Consider the following 25,342-nt stretch of genomic DNA (forward strand, 5'->3'; position numbering starts at 1 on the left):
TTGCCACAGGAATTGTTAGAATTTGACCTGGGCATACGGAGTTGTCTCTTGAACGACCTGTGACATCTGGCTTGGATGTCTTTTCCCTTCCCCGTCCTCACCTCGCTGGCAAAATGATTGGCAGGTGGAGGAAGTGGACAAGACACAGCCTCATTGTCCACTTCCCCATTTTTGTTGCAACACAGACCTGGATGGCTGGCCACGTAGTGGGGTTCAAGTTCTGAGGGCTGCAGGGGAGACTCAAGGTCCCCTGGGTGGCTGGCCATGTTGGGGAAGGGGTGCTCAGGCACGGTGTCCTCAGGGCCCAGGTAGTTGTAGAATGGGGCCCCATCTGGGCCGTACAGGCTGTAGTGCAGGTCGTCAACGCCGGGGCCATACTCGTAGCCTGGCCGGAAGTGGATCCCAGCCTCCCGCTCTGCCTCTATCCGGGCCACGTTGCACAGCTGAGCATAGACCTCTGTCAGGAAGGAGGGAAGGGCAGCTGGGCTCCAATCCCTGTGAGGGAAAGCCTGGGGGCTATTTTGGTTCCCCAAGGAGAGAGAGCATGTAGGGATTGCTGCCCCTGGGAGTTCCTGACAACACCCCCACCCCCCACTGTGTCCCCAACAGCAGGGATGGGAGACAGGGCCACTCCTCTGCTCTCCTCCCTTTCAGATACCCCCTTCCAAGGTGGATGCATTGCCTCCCTGGGCCAGCTCCTGCAGGGGTCTCCCGCTCACCAGAGCTCCTTGGGGGGCACAGAGCACACTGCTGGCTCCAGGCCTCGCCATCCTGGCAGCAGCATTCGGTGTAGGTGGTGCGGCGCCCACGTAGGGGTTGGCCGCACACATCGTTGGTGACTGTTTTCCAGCAGATGTCCACGTGGATGTCATGGTCAGGGAAGTCCTCTGGTGGCACAGACCACCGACCGGCATGTGAGCCCCAGCCCAGGGTCCCTTGTTCCACTGCCCCAGGCCCACTCACCCCAGGCCCACTCACCCAGGCTGCTGGTGCTGTTCATGCAGCGCTGCCTGCTGAGGTCCAGGGTGAGGGGGGGGCTGCAGAAGCAGTGGAAGGAGCCTTCCGTGTTCACGCACTCGCCGTCCTCACAGGCCATGTCGTGGCACTCATCGTGATCTGTGGTGGCAGGAGAGCGGGGCAGTGCCAACGCAGTGCCCACTGGCCACCCTCACGGAAGGGGGTTTCCTCTAATCAGGAAGAGGCAATACCCCGTTTCCTCTCCCCAGCCCAGCCCAGCCTGGGAGACCCCTCCCAAGGAGAGTCCCCCACAGCCCAGAGCTCCCCTCACCTCAGACCTGCCTGCTGTCCTCCCCAGGAAGGGAGACTCCCAGCGAGAATGGGACTGGCTGGCAGGGGCTGGGGTGGGGAGGGGACGTGTGTGTCCTCACCCTCACACTTCCTGTGGGCAGCGTCGTAGTGGTAGCCAGGGTTGCACAGGCAGATGTAGCCAGGCACCGTGTTGAGGCACCGGCCATTGGGGCAGAGACCAGGCCCAAACATAGCACACTCGTCGGCATCTGTGGGAGGCCAGAGCTGAGGTGAGGGAAGGTGAGAAGCGAAATGAGGCAACTCTTACCATGTGAGACTCCGAGCCAGGCCGTCTGTCTTTGAATCCCAGCCCTTCCACCTACTGTCAGGTGACCAAAGCAAGCTGCTTAAGCTCTCCTTGCCTCAGTTTCCTACCTAAAAAGTGCAGATGGTGCTCTTGAACCTCTTGCAGTTGTTAGGATTAAAAGGGGTTGCCAGTGGCTGGCATGGAGCACGCAGTTGTGGAAAGCTAATTCACTCTGTTATTTCCTCCCTGGGACTAGCTTGAGGACTACAGCACTGGGACTCCGTGCACCCCAGCATGAATACCCGCAGCTGTCTACCCTGTCCCTCTGCCCATGTGTGACTGGGGGAGGCTCAGTCAAGGCATCATAGCTTGTTCCTGGAGGGCGTAGCCTCGGGGGAGCAGGGAGACTGAGGTGAGGATTCCGTGGACTCTGCAGGAGGAGCTGGGGTCAGAACCCCGGCTGAAACTCTGAGGGAGTCAGTCCTGGGACAGAAAAGGTGGAAGTGACCTGGGAGGCCCGGGCTGGGTATAGAACTTCCCCGGGACCTCCTGCAGGACCGGCCAGGGCCCACTAGAATGCATGGGGAGGAGGGCTCAGAGGGAGGTTACCTGTGTACATGGTCTGCCCGAACGTCCAGGTTCCTTCCACTGGGACGTAGCCTCTCCCGCTGGGGCAGAGCTCGCTGAATTCAGCTGTGTGGGGAGATGGCTGAATTCAGAGGAGAGGCTCTTACCCCTTCCTCCTTCCCCTTTTTTTTTTAAAGGTTTTTGCTATAGGGCACATGCACTCGCCAGAAAGAGAGAGATAGAAAGTGAGAAATCACTCCCCGGGGGGATGGCCATGCCACAATCCCTTCTTTTCCATTCTCCTCTCGGGATCTTGGGCATGCACGCACACGTGCCCAGTGTGGGTTTAAGCCACCAGGTTCGGGACTCAGACCACAGTCGACTACATGGGAGTCCAGCGACATAGCAATTATGCTAACTGCTGGTCCCTCCTTTCCCTTCTTATACTGTCACCCTGCAGATCCAACCCTAAGAGGATGTGGGGCCCTCAGGGCCTTACCTGAGTCCTCAGATGGGCAGAGGTCGCAGGCATCTCCCCAGCGGACCCCCTGGGTACAGCAGCACTCAGCCTGAGTGGTGTTCCCGCCCAGGAGGCTGGAGCAGGGAGTATGGCCCTTCTGCCCAGAGTAGCAGTCCATGCGGATGGGGCCTAGGGCCTGGTCCCTCGTCGGCGCCTCAGGGACACTCTGACCTGTATGTGATAGGCTTCCCCAATCATTGTCCGTCTGTGACCCTCCAAAGCGCCCAGCCCTTCTTAAACATAACATGTGACACTTCAGAGTGTACACAGTGCCACTCCCTGCCTTACCTCCCCCACGCCCTCAGCAACCCTCGAGGTGGCTGTTGTTACCACCGTCTCCCTGTACAGGCAAAGACGTGGAGGCCTGGAGAAGCTCCGTGCCGTGCCACAGCCATGCAGCTCTTAGGAGAGAAGCAGGGATTTGATCCTGGTCCCTCTGGTGCCGAGGCCCTGCCCTTCCCAGTGTTCACCCCACCTTCCTTCCCTATGGTGGGATACCCCAGTTCCATTTTCTTTTCTCCAAGTTAGCAAAGGCTGCTCAATCCCAGTCCAGCCTGGGGTGAGAGGCTGCAGCCAGCAGCTCTGGGGTGGGGTGAGAGCTGCGAATGGGGAGACCAGCTTAGCTCAGCTTTTAAGACCTATCTTATCCTGAAGAATCCCTGTGGCGCCCATGTGTGACTGGGGGAGGCTCAGTCAAGGCATCATAGCTTGTTCCTGGAGGGCGTAGCCTCGGGGGGGCAGGGAGACTGAGGTGAGGATTCCGTGGACTCTGCAGGAGGAGCTGGGGGCAGAAACTCGGCTGAAACTCTGAGGGAGTCAGTCCTGGGACAGAAAAGGTGGAAGTGACCTGGGAGGCCCGGGCTGGGTATAGAACTTCCCCGGGACCTCCTGCAGGACCGGCCAGGGCCCACTAGAATGCATGGGGAGGAGGGCTCAGAGGGAGGTTACCTGTGTACATGGTCTGCCCGAACGTCCAGGTTCCTTCCACTGGGACGTAGCCTCTCCCGCTGGGGCAGAGCTCGCTGAATTCAGCTGTGTGGGGAGATGGCTGAATTCAGAGGAGAGGCTCTTACCCCTTCCTCCTTCCCCTTTTTTTTTTAAAGGTTTTTGCTATAGGGCACATGCACTCGCCAGAAAGAGAGAGATAGAAAGTGAGAAATCACTCCCCGGGGGGATGGCCATGCCACAATCCCTTCTTTTCCATTCTCCTCTCGGGATCTTGGGCATGCACGCACACGTGCCCAGTGTGGGTTTAAGCCACCAGGTTCGGGACTCAGACCACAGTCGACTACATGGGAGTCCAGCGACATAGCAATTATGCTAACTGCTGGTCCCTCCTTTCCCTTCTTATACTGTCACCCTGCAGATCCAACCCTAAGAGGATGTGGGGCCCTCAGGGCCTTACCTGAGTCCTCAGATGGGCAGAGGTCGCAGGCATCTCCCCAGCGGACCCCCTGGGTACAGCAGCACTCAGCCTGAGTGGTGTTCCCGCCCAGGAGGCTGGAGCAGGGAGTATGGCCCTTCTGCCCAGAGTAGCAGTCCATGCGGATGGGGCCTAGGGCCTGGTCCCTCGTCGGCGCCTCAGGGACACTCTGACCTGTATGTGATAGGCTTCCCCAATCATTGTCCGTCTGTGACCCTCCAAAGCGCCCAGCCCTTCTTAAACATAACATGTGACACTTCAGAGTGTACACAGTGCCACTCCCTGCCTTACCTCCCCCACGCCCTCAGCAACCCTCGAGGTGGCTGTTGTTACCACCGTCTCCCTGTACAGGCAAAGACGTGGAGGCCTGGAGAAGCTCCGTGCCGTGCCACAGCCATGCAGCTCTTAGGAGAGAAGCAGGGATTTGATCCTGGTCCCTCTGGTGCCGAGGCCCTGCCCTTCCCAGTGTTCACCCCACCTTCCTTCCCTATGGTGGGATACCCCAGTTCCATTTTCTTTTCTCCAAGTTAGCAAAGGCTGCTCAATCCCAGTCCAGCCTGGGGTGAGAGGCTGCAGCCAGCAGCTCTGGGGTGGGGTGAGAGCTGCGAATGGGGAGACCAGCTTAGCTCAGCTTTTAAGACCTATCTTATCCTGAAGAATCCCTGTGGCGGGTGGATTCAGGGTCCCTCTAAGGCCCAACATGAGATCCCTCTGTTGAGACAGCATCAGAGTTCCCCAAGCCTCTTCTAGGGCTGTCACAGCCCTGCAGCCCCTGGACACTGCCTGGCCTGGAGCAGACTGCCGCACACCCCTTCAGGCTCCCTTCCTAACCCACACCTCCCTATGCCCCGTCTCTGGCCCAGTCTCTCTCTCAGGGCCTAGAGGAGTGGCGCCCTCTGTGAGCCTTAGGTCTAGTCACAAGTGATGACAGGAGGGGGTCTCCTGGGCCTCACCTGCAGCCACCCGCGGGCGGCAGTGCCCCTCCTGCGCATCGTACTCCTCCTGGTCACTGGTGCAGAGGCACAGGAAGGAGCCCTCCACGTTCTCGCAGAGCGCAGTCCCACATACGGCCAGCATGAGCTCACACTCGTTCACGTCTGCCAGGCAGAGGACAGGCTTGTGGGCAGAGGAGAGGCTGCCCAGGCCCCCTGCCCCTGCCCCTGCCCCCTGCTCAACTGGGCAGTCCCTCCTCTCATCCTTCCGAAAGAAACAGACTAGGTGGGGGGAAGAAGCAAGAGTGGGTCTGAATTAGCAGGAAGGAGAGACAGATGGACAGAGGGCATGTCCATAGGACAGAGAAGAGTGGCAGAAAAGGTCAAAGTGGACAGAGGAAGCGTTACCCCCTGCACCCGTTCTCCGAATATGGTGTCCCTCGATCCCCGAGGTCTCTAGAGAAGGGGGGCATCTGCCTTAATGTGCTTGCACCCTGCTGGCAGAGCCTGGTGCCAGCCAGAAGGTGGAGTTGAATCTCCCTCTTCCTTAGAGCCTCCTGTGCCCACTCTGTGGACCTTATGGAGCCATGAGATCACGAACCTTCCAAGGTGAGGGCCCTCCACCTCTGTCAGGACAGTCGTAATCTGAGATCAGAGCCCCGGGGCTACCCTCCCCTTGCCCAGACCCTGGTAGCCCGCAGCTTCTCACCAACACAGTCCCAGCCCGAGGGTGAGGTCTCAAAGCCCTGGTCACAGAGGCAGCGGAAGGAGCCCTCAGTGTTGTCACAGAAGCCATGGCTCCCACACACGGTGTCATTCGCACACTCGTCTATGTCTGTGGGGACCAGAGTAGAGGGTGTGCACATGCTCTGCTTGCTGGGAATACTTACTTGGTCTATTTACACCACAATCTGCGAAAAGCAACCTCTAAGCACAGAACTAGGTAACTCTAACATTCCTCTTCAACTTCTGTGCAAGCTTTGTTGTACGGAAAATACACAAACTTCAAACAGCTGCAAAAGTAATGTCCTTGGGAGACATTTCTACCTCAATAATTTCTAGCTCAATGCTGAGAGAGAGCTGTCCTCAGCCCTCCCACCCGGCCTCCTCGCCCCTGCTCACCAATGCAGTCTCCCGTCGGAGCCACGTGGAAGCCAGGCTGGCAGCCCAGGACACAGCGGTAGGAGCCAGGGCTGTTCTCACACCTCCAGGCCCCACACACTGGGTCTCCGAAGTCCTCACACTCGTCAATATCTGCCCCCAGAGCCATGAGAGGGGACAGAGATGGCCAGGTCACTGCTCTGGTCCCACCTTGCTGGCATCATAGGGTCCTGTCCCACCACCTCTGGGGTCCCTGATCTGTTCCAAATTACTGTGCTCACCTCAACCCCAGCCACAAGCACAGATAATTGCCCCTGACCCAGTAGGGCTGAGCATCTGGGAAGAGAACTGTGTGCTATTTAGGAAGCTCCGCACTCCAACCTGCTGTGACTCTTCTCCACCTGCCCTCGCACCCCCTCCTGTAACCCCCAGAAAAGCTCTTTATACTTCTCTTTAAATGAAACCTTCGTCGTAGTCTATTACAGGCTTGGCTTCATATCTGTCTCCCTTGCTGGATTTCAAGATAATCTATAACTGTCTATTTGTCTTAGCAATAGACATTGAAAGTAGCAGGTGTTTAATAAATGTCTGTTGAATCATCCTGGCCTTTAAAACTAGACTGTGTGGTCTGCCAACACAAAGATTATGATTGTCTTCATTTTGTCATCCTGAATAGTCCCTGAGCCAGCGGAGGTCCAATAGCGCATTACCCATGGATGATGAATCTGTGCGAAGTGCTCTGCTTCACGGGAACTGAGAGCTGGTGGGGGTGGGTGGGCAGGAGGACAGAGCCCTGTGCAAGACCCCCTTCCCCTAGAACACTTACCCACACACTCGCCGCTGTCTGCAGAGGGCCGGAAGCCAGGCTCACACAGACAGTCAAAGGAGCCGTCAGTGTTGACACAATGCCCTCCTGGACACTGGTCTGTGGCTGCACATTCGTCCACATCTAGGATAGAGACAGCTGTCAGACCCAGCCATGGGCCCCTTCCTGGTCAGGGCTCTGTGCCGCTTCCTCAGGGCCCTGAGCAGGCCATAGGAGGGCCTGGGAGACTGGAGGGAGAGTCCAGAGACATAAAGCAGAGGCCAGGCTGGGAGGAATGCCCCTGGCATTAGGCCAAGTGGAGAAGGATGACACCAAAGAGTTGGATGGGGTGAACACCTGCCAGAGACATCATACAGAGGCCCTGGTGAAGGGCTCCAAGCCCCTCCCTGAACTGGCTCCCTCTCATCTCTCCCTGCCTCCCATCTTCCCATCCCTGGGGGGGCCTCCCAGGCCTTACTTCAGTTCTGATATCCCGGTGGACTCTACCCTAGACATAGCTCCTAGCGCCCTTGCTGCTGGCTAGGAGACACGGCCACACTGGCTTCTCACCCTGGCAGCTGGTGCCCCTGTCTGCGCTGGCATAGCCGGGTGCACAGAGGCAGAAGAAGGAGCCGTGGCTGTTGAGGCACTCGCCACGAGGTGCGCAGTACTCCTCCCCCACACACTCGTCCACATCTGCAGGGACAAGTGGGGTGTGGCTGTCTCCTGGGGATGTCCCACCTCCCCACATACTCACTGCCCTCAGGCCCCAGTGGGGATCCCCGGCCACTCACCCTCACACACGGTGCCATTGACTAGCTGGAAGCCCTGGGGACAGAGGCACTGGTAGGAGCCTTCTGTGTTCTTGCACTCGCCTCCCAGACAGCTGCTCTGCAGGTCTGTGCACTCATCCACATCTACCGGGGCACACAGGGGGAAGGCAACCGATGGCAGTACCTCCAAGGACAGGACCCGGAGGGAGTCTCCAGAGGACCTGCCACCTGCCTGCAGAGACTGGAGCCATCGGGGCATCACCCCCTCACAGAGCAGTGCAACTCCTTCACTTCTGCCCCAGCTCCACTGGTCCCCCTGCACTGGGAAGGGCTTCCCTCTGTCCACACCCTGCCAAGCGACCGTGGCCTAGGGTAGTCAAACCCCGCTGCCCTGACCATGGGTGAGAGGGCTGAGATTTTACTGAGATGCAACAGAAAAGCAAGTGAGAAATAAACCAAGGAAACTGGAGAACCCGAGAAGCTTATAGAAACTAGGCTCTTCAGGTTGGCCTATGGACTGTCTAGTACAGGCCAATGTTTTCCCAATGCCTAGTACCCACCCTCATGAGGGATACTCAGACAGCTTTTAGAAACAGATGCCAAGGCCCTCGCCTGGTCTGGGTTAGCGGGCCCAGGGTCAGGCCAGGAACACACTGAACAAGCTCCTCAGTGATACTGATACTCGGGACCTTGCAAACCAGGGACTCGTTGGCCCACTAGACTCACACCTATAGTCACTCTTCTGACTTCTGTTCTGGGGGCGAGCATAGGTGTCCCTGGCCAGCCCACCATCAGAGGTAGACAGAGGGTCCTGCCCATTTCCTTTTCAAAGAGGGACAGATACAGAACCCCACCTACTCTCTCTCCCTCCAGGTCCCTTACCTTCACAGATGTGGCCCAGGGGGCCTGGCTGGTAGCCCACATCACAGTCCTTGCAGGAGAAGGAGCCAACTGTGTTGGTGCAGACGCCGGAGGGGCAGACTCCCGGGAAGGCGCACTCATCTAAGTCTGGGGCAGACAGCCAGCTGGTAGCCCAGGGACCTGGGGGGACTCATTCCACCCAGTGGGGCAGAAACCTCACCCACCCTCTTGCCCCCTCTCTGAGCTTGTAGGACACTCCTGGGGAATGTGCTCCTAAGGGATGGAAGGCCCTGGTCTTCTCCAAGGCAACCCAGGGGTAGCTCTACCCACAGCTTCCCGCTTGTCTCTGTGACTCCCTTTTCTTCTTCTCACCTCTGAACTCAGGGATTGTGACAATGGAAACCCTCCTGCAGGGCCCTCTAGCCTGCATTGGACCCCTTCACATCAGCCCAAAGCTGGGGGACAAATGGAATGTCCTTTAGGAGGTAGGAAAGTCAGAGCAATGCTCTCTGACCCCTCTGCCACTGCCGGTCCGGGGTTACCTTCACAGGCGGTGCCATCTTCATTCACCCAGTACCCGCTCTCGCAAGTCGAGCAGGTGAAGGAGCCCTCGGTGTTGAGGCAGAGGCCCGCGGGGCACGAGGCCCGGCTGGCACACTCGTTCACATCTGAAACAGGCCATGGAATCGTGTGGGACTCTGTAGGACAGACATGCCAGGACAGCCAAAGACTGGCAGGTGGCCAGGGCTGAGGGACAGGCAGGTCTTGGCCGGGATGAGCTGGGTCAGCAAGGTTAGGTATGCAGGACCAGGGTGGATGGTGCCGTGGGGCAGGGGCATGGGCAGAGGGGAAGGAGCCACGGGTCACTTCGGCATCTTTGTACCTTGGCAGCCCTTCTGGTCTGCAGTGGTTTCATAGCCCTGCTCGCAGGAGCACCTAAAAGAGCCTTCCAGGTTGGTGCACTGTCCATGGGCACAGACCCCAGGGGTCAGACACTCATTCACATCTGTTGGTGGGAAGTCTGAGATGGTGGGCTGCCCCCCTCGCCTTCACGCAGCCCGCCTCGCAAGCATAGAGCAGCTCAATTATGAGACCAGGGAATCAGCCTTCAGGGGACCCTAGGCCTCCCTGGGGGCTGTAAGGCCATGAGAGCACACGTCTTCATTCCACCTCTGCAGGGCAGGGTGCCCTCCTCCGACTTTGCTTCAATCCGACCTAATAACACAGAGCCCCCTGCATGTGTCCCAGGACAGGGGGCCAGGTCCCCGGCCCTGGGGCTGGTCTGGCCCATTTGAGGACACCTGGAATAGAGTGTCCAAGATCCCTGATTCACTTCACTGTGAATCTGAGCCTCTCTGGCCTACCTGCCACCCAAACAACCCACATTCCCAGCTCACAGTCAGCTTCACAGGTGGGCGGGCAGTGTGGAGAGAGGCCAGCCTGTGCTGGATGGCTGAGTGACAAGTCCCGAGGGCCTGAGAAACATCTGCCCTCTCTAGAGCCTCAAAGCATCTATTCAAAGCTCAATCCCTCCTGGCACTCTGAACCCCAGCCCTTAATCCTGCGGGGGTGGAGGGAGAGAACACTCCAGAGGGAGAGGAGCAGGGCCCTCCAGGGAGGCAGTGCTGTGTAGGCAGAAGCGCAGGAGACCCATGCACCCTGGAGACTGCAGAAAGGCCTGACTGTGGGCTGTCTCCCCTGAGTTGGCTTCATCCTGAGACTCTTTTTTTAATTTTATTTTTTTGGAGAGGTTTTTTTGCTATAGGGCCCGTGCACTCGCCAGAAAGACAAAGACAGAGAGACAGAAAGTGAGAAATCACCCCCCAGGGGGGATGGCCATGCTGCAATCCCTTCTCCTCCATTCTCCTCACGCACACGCACCCAGTGTGAGATTAAGCCGCCAGGTCCAGGACTCGAACCGCGGTCGACTATGTGGGAGTCCAGCGACATAGCCATTATACTAACTGCTGGTTCCCATCCTGAGACTCTTAAACTCCTCTCTCCACCCTACAGGATCCAGACATAAAACCTTCTAGAATCTTGGGCTATGGCTGCAGAAAGGAAAGAACCAAGGAGTAGAAGAGGCCCCTTCCCTAGCTGATTCAGAGGACAGAGCACCAGTAACTGAAGCACATCCACCTTATGTCTGGTGTCATCTAGGATTGTGGAGGATCATGGAGGGTAATTGTCTCCAAGCCACCTCCCTCTGCCCACCTCTTTCACCAGAGGTCCCAGGGCTGAGGAACCCTCTCATTGCCTTGGCAAGCCTCTCTCACCTACACAGCTACCGCTTTGGCCCCGGTAGCCCTCCTCACAGGCCAGGCAAGTGTAGGAGCCGGCAGAGTTGACGCATCTCCCATCAGGGCAGGTGCCAGGGTGACGGCATTCGTCGATATCTGTAGAACAACAGCCCCTTCCTTGGTCATGCCTGGGAACCAGAGCACATCTGTGACATAGCAAATCCTTGACCCTACCCTTGGTTAGGGAGAAAGATGCCAATTTTTGTACAGATGAAAACTAGGAAAAAGTGAGAGTTGTTCTGTGTTCCCAACGCCACCTCCTACCCACTGTCCTGGAAAACAGAGAGAGACAGAACTTAAAACTTAGGAAGGAGACTCCCTGGGTGGGTGCAATAGGATGTGGTTACCGCTAGCTGTGAGAAGGTCAGAGAGCTCTACTGCATGAGCTGGGCTGTTTGGGATGGGCCTTCACATCTCCCTGGGCGAACTCCTAATCCTTTACAGGCAGTGACTGTTACTGGGATTGGACATGCTTGGCACAACAACCAGTTGGATTGCCTGAGGCCCCAGAATAGATCACCAAAGGACAGTGAAGGCAAAACAGGCTTTCCAGCTCCAAAACATGAAGACCAAGGCTGAACCTCCAATCTAAGTTATGGCCAAGACCAGCCCTGAGGCTGAGTGAAGGCCGAAGGGTAGAGACTGGCAAGACTTCTTTGCTGGAGGGGTGCCAGACCTTTCTTCCAGCCAAGAATTATGCAGAGCTCCTGGCAACCACCCAAGAGATTCAAGAAAGCTATCCAGAAAGGATGAGCCTGAGATCAACCAGACAGGCAGGGGAAGAGGGGACTGGACCCAGGGAGGGAGAATGACAAGGAGGGGAAAGGGGAACTTTCCCCAGAAGCTGAGAGCAGGTTCTTCCCTGATCTGGCATAATGGGGAGCCCATCTTCTGGGGAGTCCATCTTCTGAGGAACCCCAGGGACCTGGACTGAGTTAAGGAAGTCACATCCCAGGGTCTGAACTCTGGGTCAGAACTGCAGGAGGACGTTATACTCTTCCGGCCCGGCACCAAGCTTCTTGGTCACTGTGGATGATGGACAGATTGGCCAAGCTCCAGGAGAAATGGGAGGCTGCGATCTTCCTAAATGAGAGATTGCCATTCTCCTAGATGAAGTCCACCAATTTATGCAAATACAGAAGCCCTACTGCCTAAGGGGAAGACCTTGGCACTCATGGAGGAATTGCAGAAAGCAGACCAACCCAGTCTTTCCGCAAAGGGACTAAAGTCAATAGCTGTCATTGCAGAACAGGACATGGGTCCTAAAGTGGAGGGTGAAAATGAGTCTCCTCTGAGTTTTTTTGGTCTTCAGAAGTGAGGACACATTAAAATCCTCTGTCCCAAGGGGCTGAGACCTCTCAGTCCAAAGCTTCTTGAGGGTCCAGTGAGGAAGACATACCCACAGGGCAGGTGGTATTCAGATGGTATCTACAAGGAGATAGCCATAACTCCTATGTAGTCTTGGGGACACCAAGATAAGACTCATCTCTGGAAAGAGGAAAACCAAGGGCCCCTAGGTGGATTGTGGGACACCAAGTTAAACTCTTCAAAGGTTTCTATAAAGACAGAGATGGGGAGAATGAAGAATCTAGGATCTTCAGCTTTGGCCATCCAGAAGAAAGCAGCCAGCATCATGTTCTGCTGGCCTTGGCTGAGGAAACTGAGGAGGATGGGAAAAGTGACTGGAAATAATAGGCAACCCCTTCTTCAGGGATGTAAGAGCCAGGATGAAGAGAGCGAGGCGAGGACCTTTCTGAGTCCATGCCAAGGAAAAACAAAGTCCTTGGACTTCCCCTGCAGGGATCCAGCAATGTAGGAAGATTAGGTTTCCCAGGATCAAGGGCCCGTAGGCCTTTCCTGCCCCAAACTGCTAGGCACATCTATTGGAGGTGGTGTATGAAGTGCTTATGCCAGGCATTTAGGAGACGTGGTGCTCACTAAGGCTTTTCACTGAGAGTCCAGCCTCACTTTTAGGGCTGTGGTAGGCTTGTGTCCGTTGGTCTGTTGTGGTTGGGTGGAGCTATGAGACAAGTGCTGCCAATGCGCTGTGAGTGGGTGAGACGTGCAATCAATAGACCAACACACTTAATCTGGCGCAACCCTCCAGAGTGTGCTTTCTTTCTTCCATGGAAGCTGGCCACATTCCAGATCCTGGCTATTCCTCTAGTCTAGTTGTAGAGGAAACACAGGGCAGAGCCCCTAGCTGAGCCATGAGGGACATGTAGCATGGGTATGATATAAATGTGGCTGTATTCCAGTTCACTAGGACTGGGGTTGTTTGTTAACGCAGCATAGTGTAGTCTATCCTGACATGGCAGTAATGACCACCCATAAGAGGTCTGTCAGAAAGTGGGAGGAAATGGGCTGAAGACAGGGCAGCCCCTCAGTCTCCACCTGAGCCAGGGAAGGGCTCTCCTGAATGAGAGTGGACATAACTGAGCTATTTGGCAAGCCAATTCAAAGGAGCCAAAAGAAGATTTAGATAAAGTGGATTCTATCACCAAAATTGTCTTGTCAACCTCTTGGTGCCTGGACTGAGCCAGTCACTGGGTGCAGAGTTCTCTGCCTACTCTAGGGTTTGATTTTAATCTCTTGGTAGGTATATTTAATACTCTGGTAGCCACGGCCAGGAGGTACCTTTTTTACTATTATTTTCCAGTCCATGGGTGGCACATACCTGGCACTTAACGGGTGTTTGCTGACCAAAGAAGAGGACAATGTGCCTAAAACTTCACCCAGCATCCTCTTTATAGAAGGCTGCTGAAGAGTTCCCAAAGGGCCCACGTGGACAGCCACTCTGAGGACCAGTTTCTGATCTATCTGTATCCTGGGAGACTCCTGAAGCTTCTCTGCCCAGGAGTCAGTCTTGGAATGAGAAAATGCAAAGGCACCAGGTCTGTTCCTTGTAAGAGCATGGGATTGGGTGGAGAGGGCATTCAAGCAGAGCCAGAAGCCCAGGTGACTTTGGCTATGTTGAAGAGGGGCAATACTATCTCTGGCAGTCTGCATGGGAATCTACTCCTGTCTGTGGGAACCTCAAGTCCTGGTACGATGGAAATGCCATTGAGACAGTTGGATGGGCCAGTGTCCAGACCACTCAGACGTTCATCAGAGACTTTGAGTTTCAGTGGAGAGAGTGGTTTCTCAGTTGGAGAGAGAAGAAAGAGGGAGAGGAAATTGACTGGGCTCCCAGGGTGATGAGCTGGGTCTGTGGTTACTGATGGAAACCTGGAGAAGTGTGCAGACTACATCATTCTTTCTTTCAACAGACTCAGAGTGCCTGTCCTGGGCCAGGAACTCTGCCTGACCTCCAGCGAGGTGTGTGTCTAGAACTTGTCCCCTGGGAGGGAAGGGGCAATCAAGAGGTGTGGACAGAGCTGTGAGGAAACTCTGGATGTGAACGAGAACAGGCTGTAATGTTTCCCCTACTTACTGAGGGTCGGGAGGTGCCGGAGACCGTGCTGGGCACTTGGTGTATATTCACTTATCTGGCCTCACAGGAATCTCTGAGACGGACATTATGGTTTCCACTTTTAGACACTGAGACACGAGTAAACCCAGGCCTCTCTGCACCAGAGCCTGTGCCCTCAACACAGACTGGTTAGCATAAATCGGATGCTTTTAGTGTTCCAGAATTGTCTTGGTTCATTTCCTTTCATTTTGCTTTTCTTTTTAATAAGGTATGATGTTAAATTCATAATGTTGTTTTGATGCTTAAATGGGGTCACCCATCAAGAACCAAGCACAGCCACTTGGTACAGAGTCAACCCCTGTCAAATGGTGGGCGGCTCCACTCTCCTTTCTCCTGGAACATGCCAGGCTGCCTTTCTCCATCATGCCAGTGGGGAGTCCTGGCTTTGATCGTGCATAGGCCTGACTTTTAAAGGGGAGCACCAAGGGGGAGGTATTAAGAGCAGAAGGTGACACAGTGGGGGTAGAGACAGAGATGTCTGCCCTACACCGGTAGCCACCTCTCCCCTTTGCTAAGCCCTTATTGAATCTGGATTTTGCTTCTGTGGCAGTGGCCTTGGGAAGGGGACCTCACCTATTGTAAGGTACATCCTTCACCTCCAGGACCCTCTGAAAGCAGGCAAGTCCCAGCCAGGAAAACCTGGAGGCTGGGAGGAGTCTGACCTAAGTGCAGACCAAGACAGAGTTTTTCCCAGAGAGAGCCTTGACCTAGGCCTCCCGTGAGCATATGATAACCACCTGATAGAGAGGGGGCTTTGGCAAAGCTGCCAGGAGGTTTTCATAGCTGGCATGAGAGTGGCAGGCTCAAGTCAGTGGGCAGAGTCTGTGAAGAGACCAGTTAGCCATGTCACAAGCTAAATTTTAGCCAGGCCTGAGACAGGGAAGAAGGATCTGGAATCTCCCCTCTACCCATCCATCCATCTTTCCACACATCCATCTATCCATCCATCCAATGAGCATTTGTTGGGTGCTTATCAGGTGTCCATGCATGGGTCATCTGAGGACAGTCCAGCCCTCAGGGGTTCACAATCTAATGAGCTTTAGCAAAAAGACCAAGACTCCCAGATAGCGGCTCTTCTGCTGCAACAAATGGAGAGCACGTTTTCCAAGTGAGAGGGCACAGGTATAGAGAAGACAGGTTCCCAGGGTGTTACGTAGATGAAGATGAAGATATCTGTGCTCCCCTCCTGCAGGCGGCACACAGGATGCTAAAGTATCCCCCAGGGGAGGAAAGGGCTCGGTGGGCAGCACACGGGGAGGGACCAGGAGAAGGTGGGAGGTAGGCTGCCTCCCTTCCCCTGCTCCTTACCTTGGCAGTGGCCTTTCCTGATCATGATGTAGCCCTGATCACACTCGCAGTGGTACGAGCCCTCGGTGTTAGTGCACTGTCCCCCGCTGCACATGCCTGGCTGCTCACACTCGTTTATATCTGTGAACACACCAAAAAATCCAAGTCGGCATCAGCTCCGGACCCAGGGGCATCCCTTCCAGAGACTGAGGACAGGGACATGCTAGCTGAGGCCCAGGTGGGGAAGGTGTCCTTGCTGTAGCCATGATTGGCTTGAGGGGCTCCTAGGCCAGGTCTGAGCCTGACCCAGCCCAGGCCCTTTTAACCCCTTTCCTCCCAGGGGAGGCTACTTTTGGGGCCCAAGGAGCCTTCACAGCTATCTCCTCACCCCGATGCAAGTGAGTTAGGATGGCAGTCCATGTGGCATGGTCTGAGGAGGCCAACAAAGTACTCCCTCCCACCCCCAGCCCCCCACATGCCCCGGGGATCCGCTCCTTGCATTCTTCTTAAAGTCCTTCTAAAAGGTTAGAAGTTGAGCTGCCAATGAGAGAGATGGTGCCACTCCCCTGCTTGAACACCTACCTAGGCTCCCCTACCTCAGGTGCTGCGTATAGTCAGCTCCTAAAGCCTTTGCCACCCAATCCCAGCCTTGCGCTCCCTAATTCATAATCACAGCCATTCCCCTTGGCATAGCCTCAGCCACAGTAGATTCCCACTGGCCAACCTCACCTCGGCCCCCTAACCCCAACACTGGTTCAGATGCTACGCAGAGTCCTTGTGCAGATTCACTCGCTATCCAGATGGAGGACTTAGCACAGCACCTGCCCGGCAGAAGGTAAGCACTGAAGAGCTGTTAGCTGTCACTGTAATTCTAGCGTTAAACCTAACCCGTACAATCCAAGTTCCTCAGCTTGGCATATGAGGTCTTTTAAAAGTACTTATTTAATAGGCAGATAATTATATCATATATTAACTATATATCGGGTCATTGGAAAAGTCAAGACACATTGTTGCGTATAAAAACATAGAAAATATTTCATGACTTTTCTAACAACTCAATAATGAAATTATAATGATTTATATTAATTATATAAATTATTTCAATTTTAAAAGTTCCTTAGCTCTTTTCTTCCTTTCCCTCCCTCCCTTCTTCCTTTCTTCCTTTCCTTCCTTTCTTTCTTCAAGAGAGACTAAGACACAGAGAGAAAGATAGGGACAGAAGATGGCACACAAGTGAAGGAGGCCGGATCCCACATGGCTGACTGCAGGGTTTGAGTCCAGGACCTGGCAGCATGAAAAACATGCTGTGTGCGCACATGCCCAAAGTCCCCAGAGAAGAATGGAGAAGAGATTACAGCATGGCCATGCCCCTGGGATGTGATTTCTCTCTCTAGTGAGCACACATGCCCTATAGCAAAACTAACAAAAGAGAGGGAGAGAGAGAGAGAGAGAGAGAGAGAGAGAGAGAGAGAGAAAGACTATAGCAAAACTATAACAAAAGAGAGGGAGAGAGAGAGAGAGAGAGAGAGAGAGAGAGAGAAAGACAGACAGAGGCAGGCACCCACAACAGAGTGCCCACACTGCAGTCTGCTCTCAGTCCCAGCTGGCCCAGAGGCCCAGTTGCACAGGCATGTGCACATTGCTGTGTGCTCAGGGAGGTCCCAAGACGAGAACCCAGGACTTTAGCTATGTGGGCCCAGCTGTGGCACAACATTGCCCCTATTTACATATTTTTGAAAAAGCATTAATATTAAATTAAATCATTGAAGTAATGAGATATCACTTCACATAAGCAGAAAAATGGAGAAAGCAGATGTTACCCCATATAAGTCCTCTTCAAGTGGCGCCAAGAGAGAAGCAGCACTTATGGCTCACTTTGGGCCGTAAGTTCGTCAACCCTCTTGGAGCAAGCCAGGCCTGCTCACTACTCCAGTCACTGCAGAGATGGTTCCCTTTGCCCGCCCCAGCTTTTGGGCTGGCAGGGGCACAGGGACAGCCAGGCTAGCACGAGGTAGAACTCCTTGAATGGGCCAGTCCTGGTGACGCCATTCCCTGCATCAGCCACTCTCCTCCTGGGCCAGCTCCCCAGGCCAAGTAGGCAAGAGCAGTGGCTCTGGCCCAGGACACCGGCTTCAGCTGTCCCCAGCCTCTCCCCCCCACCCTGCCTCCTCCAGCCTGCTCTGAGCACTGCTGCCTGAGTCACCTCCCTGACAGCCAGCTGACCCCATCACCGCCCTGCTGCTGACAAACCTCTCCTGGCTGCCACCACCAGCAGCGGCATCCAAGTACTTCAGCCTGGCACTTAGACACTTCCCGGACTGGCCTCAGCTTCTGCCACTTCCTTCCTGTACCTCACGCTCCACTCTGAGTTCGTCATCCCTCTTGGAACAAGCCAGGCCTGCTCACTACTCTGGTCACTGCAGAGATGGTTCTGTTGCCTAGGACGCTCTCTGCTCCCTCCATTCCTAGTCACGTCCTGTGATGGTGTCCCCCACCTGCAAGTTAGGGACTCAAATTGTGGTGAGCCATGTGGGAGTCCTTAATCACCATGCCACCTGCTGGCCCTTGTTTTCCTGCAGATTTAATCACCACGCCACCTGCTGGCCTGTTTTCTGTAGATTTTAGAGGGTTGAAACTCAAGGGGACCCTGGCAGTGAAAGGACACAGCTATGCTGGCCTCCCTGGGGGCAGCTGTGAGTCACCACTGGGCTGTCCGGGCCAGAGGCAGTGACATGAGCCAGGAGCAGGTGGTGCTACCTAGAGGTGAAGGCCTTTCAACCAGGCTGGGAATCTTAAGACCCTGTTTAAGAAGTGCTGCATCATACCCTTTGTGAACTCATTCAGAAAAGTGAGCGGAGTGTCCTGTTGGAAGCAGGTTTTCCCAGGGGCCCGAGCAGCGGGCCTTCCCAGGGAAGCCCAAACCTTGCAGGTGTCTCAAGCTATTGGAGACCCTCAAAGGCATGCCAGCTGCCCAGTCTGCCAGGGTCCCAGCTTGGCATCCTCATGGTGGTCCTCGTTCTCCATATGAAAGCAACTCTTTGTCACGTAGAGTTTAAGGACCTGGCTTTTAGTCCCCGTCCCCAGCTGTCTCCCCGATGCCTCACACTCAGCTCCAGTCACAGCTCTTAGGGGCCTTTGCAAAGATCGCTGCTTTTGGAGTCCTACACTTCCTTACAGTCTTGCTCAGGTTCCCCTCCAAGCCCAGGCCCAAGATCTGGTCTCCCTTCCTGAGGCTCCCCTCTCCTCATATTGCAGCATGCGGCTGGAGGCTGTGGAACCTGGTTCATCCCCCACCCCCATTACGCCATGAGGCACCACCAAGACACACTCTGCTGTGCCCATTCTGGAGTGGTGGGCTTACCTTGGCACTCTTGAGTCGCCCCTGAGCTGGCCAGCGTGTAGCCAGGGTAGCAGAAACAGGAGTAGGAGCCCACGTGGTTGACACAGCGCCCTTTCCCCGCACAGGGGTCCCCCAGACACTCATTGTCATCTAACCAGAGGGAAGCAGAGGGAGGTTAGCGAGGCCAGCAATGCCTTCTTTGGGCACCTGCTGGCCATTTCTCCACACTACAGGCTGGGCAGGGCATGATGCTCTGTGACAAGGACAGGGTAAAGGTGCAGAAGAGGCCGAGAGACCAAAATCTGAGGCTAAAGGCAACAAAGTCAGACCATCGGGCCCATCTAGGCACTAGGGACCTGGAGGGACTTTTATCACTGCCCCTCATCCCCCTGGCCCCATGGTCACTTCCTTTCTCCTTCAAGACCAAAGTGGATTTTTCCAAAATATTGAGGAGAGAGAAGGAACGAGCCCATATTTCATTTATCTTGGCCCCACGTCTCTCCCAGGGATGGCTCTGATGGAGATGTTTCCACCTGGGGCAGACCTTGGTCTGCTCTACAGGCAGTAAAATGGCCAGTTTGAGGGGGCTGATCTCAGAGTAGAGGGCTTCCAGGTGCTGACTGAAGCACTGGGTGGCTTCCCACTCTCCTGGAGTCCTGGGACTCCTCAATAGGGCTCATAGAGCCTGCACTCCCCCGACACACCGGAAGGTTAAGGTTAGCTTTGTCCACAAGGACTGCACTCCTCCTGACCCCACCAACCACACAGCACCGTTTGGACCTTCTGCTGCTTGGACTCTCGATCTGTCCCTGGTCCCTGCTCCTCAGCTCTGAGTCAGCACCCTAAGTGAGTACCTGTGCAGTAGGCCTGGCTGGGGTGGAGCCGGTAGCCAGGGCTGCAGACACATGTGTATCCATCTGGGAGGCTCACGCAGGTGCCAGGGCCACAGATGTTGGTGGCTCCAGCTGCACACCGATCAATGCCTGTGAGGGACAGAGCAAAGCAGGCTGGAGCGGCAGGGAGAGAGGGTGTGGGCCGGGGGCCAGAGGCTTCAGGAGGCCAAAAAGTCTGCCCCAGCTTACCAGTCTACTTCCATATCCAACAGGGCATGGCCCTTTATAAGACTCCCTGAGACCTCTGCCCAGGCCCTGAGCCCTTTGCGGGATGCAGCTTGCAGTAGAGTGTGCCCCTAACAGAGACCTAATAGCAGTTACCCGGATCCCAGCTGTCGGCCCCCTGCTGAGGCCTCTGGCCTGACTTCATCTGAGTAAGTGCCTGGGTCTTACCTCTATGCCTAGTGCTACCTCTCCCTGGCAACTCCTGCCCAGTTTCCTCCAGACAGACAGGCAGATTTGGTGATTTAGGGTGTATGGGGAAAACTGTCAGGGGGAAAAAAGGGGTGGTGGGCTGGGGCCAATTGAGCAGGGCTGTGAACGCCACATTGAGACTGGCCTCTAAGCAAGAGGGTCATGGAAGGTTGGGGTATGATCAAATTTCCCCAGAAAACCCAGCTGGGAAGCAAGATGGCTGAGGAGGGCTGGAAATGGGTAAAAAGTGGAGATACAGGTGCTAAACAGAACGGCTTGGAAGCAGACTCACCAGGACTCGGGGATGAGGCTCTGTAGGCACAGGCTCCTGCTCTCTACCACTGTACCCTCAGACTAGAAGGATCTGACACTCGGAATGGGCTCAATGAACGAATGAATGAACAAATGGCACTTTCAGCCTCTGTGTCCTCCTTGAGGTCTTAGTCCCCATACTCAGGCTTCCCACCCTGCCCCCACAGCTCTGAGAGAGCCCAGGAAAGCCCAAGGGATTGGGCTGTAACCATCCTTGGAGTATGCACACTGGCTGGATGGTGAGGCTACCTATCCCCTGGTCTGGCTTCAAGTTTGGGTCAGCCTGAGGGCTCATGGGGGGGGGGCCCAGCTGGATTCTAAATGTCTACCCAGAGGGGTGAGTTTGGGGAAGGCAGGGGAGGAGGGCAGCAGGTAGAAGGCTGAGGCAGATGGTGGCAGTGGTAGCAATGCACCCACATAGCTGAGAGCTACTGCTTGGGTGGTTTTCCACTCTGCTGGAGTCCTGGGGCTCCTCAACAGGGCTCACAGAGACTGGGCCCCTCTACCCCCCCACCAAAAGGTTAAAGTTAGCTTTGTCTACAGGAACGGCACTCCTCCTGACCCTACCAATCACATGGGACAGCTTGGGGGTCCTGCTGCCTAGACTCTTGATCAGGCCCTGGCCCCTGCTCCCCAGGCCCTAATCAGCACCTTAAGTGAGAACCTACGCAGTAGGCCTGGCTGGGGTGTAGCCGGTAGCCAGGGCTCCCTTCCTGCAAGCTGGGTTTCCCTGTCAGAGACTCGGCCCTCCCCAGCAGAGACCCCTTAACCCAGCCACCTGGAGGAGGTTCCCTGGTGCATTGTTCTGGACCCAGAAGAAACAGGTCCTGGGACGGGTCAGCAGGGGACCCTCTGCACCCTCCCTCCACTCTTGCCTGTTCCACCAGGCTGTAGAGGCTCTCCCTTTGCCGGAGAAAATCTAAACCTTCTCCCCTTCACCTCCCACTCAAGGTGACTTGGGTCTCCGACCTGAGTCCCTGAGTTGAAGAGAGGGTGTGAGGGTGCACACGTGCAGAGGGAACAGCAGCGCCAGCACTGGCACTGCTTCTCTTGACCCGAGTCCCCAGACAATGAGCCTTTGAGGAGGGCACATTCCAGAGCAAGGTGGTTTTGCCAGGGGTCCCCCCTACACTGTCATTGCAGCTGACCAGAGGGAGAGGAATGCAGGCTCTCAGTTAACTGACCTTGAGAAACAGAGCTATGTCCCTTCCTGAAAGCCAGCCCCCGTGGGCAGGAGGCTGGCATGGCCAGGGCACTCCACTCTCTCAGGGAAAACAGCCTGGAGGTGCCAGGCGCCTGAGGCTCCCACTCCCTGTGTTCTCATTCCCCAAGAGGGCCCCTTGGATCCTCCTGGAACCCCCCAACTTCCCTGGAGGCCTCAGAGTAGGACCCTCCACCAAAGCCTCCAGTCTCTTCCCCTTCCCTGGTTTGAGTAGTGCTCCAGGCAGGCCTCCTGTTTTCACCAGGGGGACCCTGTGCTCTTTGTGAGATGGGCCAGAGACTCAGCAGCTGTGCAGACTGCCCATGAGGTTGAAGAGGCAAGGGAGGGCCCTACTCATGCCCCAGCCCTGGAATTGCCTCTGGACAGCCACAACTCGCAGGGTAGGGTGCAAAGGGCCTCAAAGGGCTGGCTGCAGGTACCTGGGGCGCCAAGGGTTGCCAGCACATCGGTGGAGGGGGTCACGTGTTCTCCTTCCTGGGTCTCTGGAAAGCCCTGTCCGGGCAGCACTGGAGACGTTGGTCTTCCCATGGCATCCTCTGCAGAGGGGAGGAGGGGAAGGTGGGGCCCCAGCCTCTGGTGAGCAGTGGCTCTTCTCTCCTCCCTGCTGTTCAGACTCCCAAGAATGAAGGGTGGGGCCTTGGGTGGGTCATCCCTTGTGCCTTCAAGTCTCCTGAAACTTGGCCTAGCCCTATACAGCTAGAGTCTGAGAATCTGAGAGCCCTAAGAGGTTTTATAGTGCATTCAGTCCAATCCCCATGCCATAGGTGAGATCGAGGCCTGCAGAAAGCCTTGTTCAAGGCCAGCCAGTGTATTAGAGGCAGGGAGCCAGAGTAGGAGTCTGGGTCTCCTGACCCCCACTTCAGTATTCTTTCCTTCTGTTTGCAAAGATTTCACAGTTTACAGAGCTCTGCCACAAATACCGACCCTTACTAGCCCCAAGAGGCAGAGGCAGGCATCGGTGTCCACTCCACAGGCAGAGAAGGCTCAGTCTTTGATTGCTGCACCCAACACTAGCGACTGGCAAGCTGGGCTCTGCAGAGCGTCGACAGTTTCCAGGAGGGAAGATGAGGCCCACGTGGGGCGGGGGGTGGGGGGAGTTCTGGAAACCCAACCAACCCCGTTTAGGCTAGTACTTCCTCCTTGGTCTGACTGATGGGCTGAGTGGCTCCGTGGAATTTGAAAGAGCTCTGTGGATAGTAAAGTATTTGCAGAGCATCGTGGAGTCTCTCACTGAGCTCAGAGCACCTTGGGTGTATAGAGCTCCAGGAAAGAGCATTTTTTATAATGTCATTCACGCCCTCCCTGATCTGAGTCCCAGGGCCCAGTTCATGCATAGTGACTCCACTACCACACCAAGCCTTTCTTCCCCTCCTTTCTCTTGTCCTTGGGAGCCATTATGTGAAGGACTCACCTGGGACCCAGGCAGCTAAGTGGCCAACACTGGTCGTGACCTGCACAGAAACAAGAGAAGGTCACTTTTGGCTCCCCTGTCACCTCCATGACGTGCTTCCACCACACTCACCTCCACCTCTGGTTAATATATTTTTTCATTCATTTGGTATCAATGAGTTTTCACTATGTGCTAGGAATTCTGCTAGGCACTTTACATCCATGGTCTTTAAAATTTTTTTTTTTTTTTTGGAGAGATTTTCACTGTAGGGCACGTGCGCTCCCCAGACAGACAGAGAGAGACATAGAGACAGAAAGCGAGAAATCACCCCCAGGGGGGGTGGTCACGCCGCAATCCCTTCTCCTCCATTCTCCTCTCGGGATCTTGGGCACGCACGCACATGCGCCCGGCGTGAGTTTGAAGCCACCGGGTCCGGGACACGAACCGCGGTCGACTACGTGGGAGTCCAGCGACATAGCCATTACGCTAACTGCTGGTTCCCTAAGAATTATTTATTTTTATTTATTATTGTTATTATTTTAATTTTGCTATAGGACATAATTAAAATTAATTTTGCACTCACCAGAGAGAGAGAGAGAGAAAGAGAGAGAGAGAAAGCAAGAAATGAAGCTGCCAGGTCAGGAGCTTGAACTGCAGTCAGGCAAGTGGGAGTCTAGTGCCTTAACCACCATGCCACCTGCTGGCCCCTATATCCATGGTCTTAACTCATTTTCTCAACCATCTTACGCTGATGGGTTATAATGATTAGAGCAGTCGATCTGTATGTGTGTCAGTTTGATGTTGGGCACATGGTGGAATGTTAGCATGCCTGGCATCAATGCTGTTATCCCATACTTGGAGGAAGGAAGTTCCAGAGGGTAACCAGAATGTGTAGGGCCATAGTGCAGTGAAGTGGGGACCCAAAGCCATACCTGGTGTCCCTCATCACAGCCTATGGACAGAGGAGAATGCAATGGAGAAGCAGGAGAGGAATGGGCAGAGGATGGAGTGTGGCTGGGTCTGGGAAGACACAGACATGGAGCTTTGGTCTAGATGGGCAGTACGCGATAATCCAGGAGAGAACAAGCCCACTGGAGAGACAGCGATTGGGACAGTCAGGTATGCAATTGGAGGGGCAGGGGGCAGGGGAGGGATTGGCAGACCATGGAAGGAAGAATCAGATTCATTCTTCTGGAACGTTTTTCTGGGGACACCCAGTTCTTCACAGGGGACTGCTGGGCATGGGAAAAGGAGTCAGATGCCTTTTTTATGAAGTGGTTTGAGGTCATGCATGGCTGTGCCTCTGCTTCCCCATGAACCACTCACAGAAGACACTTGGAGATTTAAGTTATTTCAGTTCTGAAAGTTCCAGATTCAGAGTGAACTGGAACCAGCCCTTGACCTCATCTGCAGTGCTCCAAGCCTGAGTGACAGCCAGAACTAACAGGTCAGTTCCTATTTCCCTTCTGAGGGAGAATCCGTGCACAGGGAGTGCTCTGTACCCAGGACCTCTTGTGACTTTCTTCAGGAAACTGGGCCTTTGGATCAGCCCTCCCACTTGGACACTCTTCAAGTAAAATCCATCTTTCTCTCTTTCCTGCCTCACAAAACACTGCCCTGGAGCCTCAGCAGCCACCGGGCCCTGTCTTCTACCACCCTTGCCCAACTCCCCAGAGGGAGGACTCACCTGAACAGCCCGAGAGTCAGCTGGGAAGGGAAAACGAGATAGTGAGCTCAGGCTGCCGTCTCTCCTCCACCCACGGGCTGGGCTGCTTCATAGTCTGCACCTCTAACATGTCCACAGCAGGGTCAGCAGCAGAGAGAGCTTGGGCTCATCTTACCTGCCTGTGCCCCACCCTCCCCCACAGAATCCCAAATCCCAAGGTGTGGGAAGGGGGCTGAAGATAGCTTAGCTCAGCCTCCTACTTGGTGAGAGGAAGCCTCTCGCAAGGCTTGCTTTCCTGCAAGGCTTCCAGTGAGAGGATCCCACCCCTCCCAGGCCAGTCCACCATCCATCCTATAACCCACCTCCTCGCACTGCCACCTCCTCCATCCCAGGCCTCTCAGTCACCCTGGGTCATTCAACTGCCTGCCCTGGGCTACAGGGCTAGAGAACAGGTCTGGGAAGAGAACAGTCACTCCTGGTGTGGCCAGTGGCCAAAGGGCCCAGGGGCC

General features: G+C 55.3%; 1 protein-coding gene across 1 annotated transcript in view; it reads right to left on the reverse strand.

Moving 5' to 3' along the window:
* Window positions 1-25,342, reverse strand: part of LTBP2 (latent transforming growth factor beta binding protein 2) — a 112,536-nt gene that overhangs the window by 2,498 nt on the left and 84,696 nt on the right. The window contains exons 16-37 of the mRNA XM_027769109.1: window positions 24,855-24,874; window positions 23,189-23,228; window positions 22,197-22,313; window positions 19,791-19,919; window positions 18,958-19,086; window positions 15,618-15,737; window positions 10,814-10,933; window positions 9,421-9,543; window positions 9,080-9,205; window positions 8,559-8,684; window positions 7,698-7,820; window positions 7,474-7,599; window positions 6,925-7,047; window positions 6,120-6,251; window positions 5,707-5,832; window positions 5,019-5,162; window positions 4,048-4,239; window positions 3,591-3,674; window positions 1,389-1,517; window positions 979-1,116; window positions 720-887; window positions 188-457 (exon numbers count right to left, since the gene is read on the reverse strand). Of these exons, the coding sequence (XP_027624910.1) occupies window positions 188-457; window positions 720-887; window positions 979-1,116; window positions 1,389-1,517; window positions 3,591-3,674; window positions 4,048-4,239; window positions 5,019-5,162; window positions 5,707-5,832; window positions 6,120-6,251; window positions 6,925-7,047; window positions 7,474-7,599; window positions 7,698-7,820; window positions 8,559-8,684; window positions 9,080-9,205; window positions 9,421-9,543; window positions 10,814-10,933; window positions 15,618-15,737; window positions 18,958-19,086; window positions 19,791-19,919; window positions 22,197-22,313; window positions 23,189-23,228; window positions 24,855-24,874 (2,805 nt within the window). The remainder of the gene's footprint in view (window positions 1-187; window positions 458-719; window positions 888-978; window positions 1,117-1,388; window positions 1,518-3,590; window positions 3,675-4,047; window positions 4,240-5,018; window positions 5,163-5,706; window positions 5,833-6,119; window positions 6,252-6,924; window positions 7,048-7,473; window positions 7,600-7,697; window positions 7,821-8,558; window positions 8,685-9,079; window positions 9,206-9,420; window positions 9,544-10,813; window positions 10,934-15,617; window positions 15,738-18,957; window positions 19,087-19,790; window positions 19,920-22,196; window positions 22,314-23,188; window positions 23,229-24,854; window positions 24,875-25,342) is intronic.

This window comes from Tupaia chinensis, unplaced genomic scaffold (assembly GCF_000334495.1).
Source record: "Tupaia chinensis unplaced genomic scaffold, TupChi_1.0 Scaffold148607_1, whole genome shotgun sequence".
Classification (NCBI taxonomy): Eukaryota; Metazoa; Chordata; class Mammalia; order Scandentia; family Tupaiidae; genus Tupaia; species Tupaia belangeri.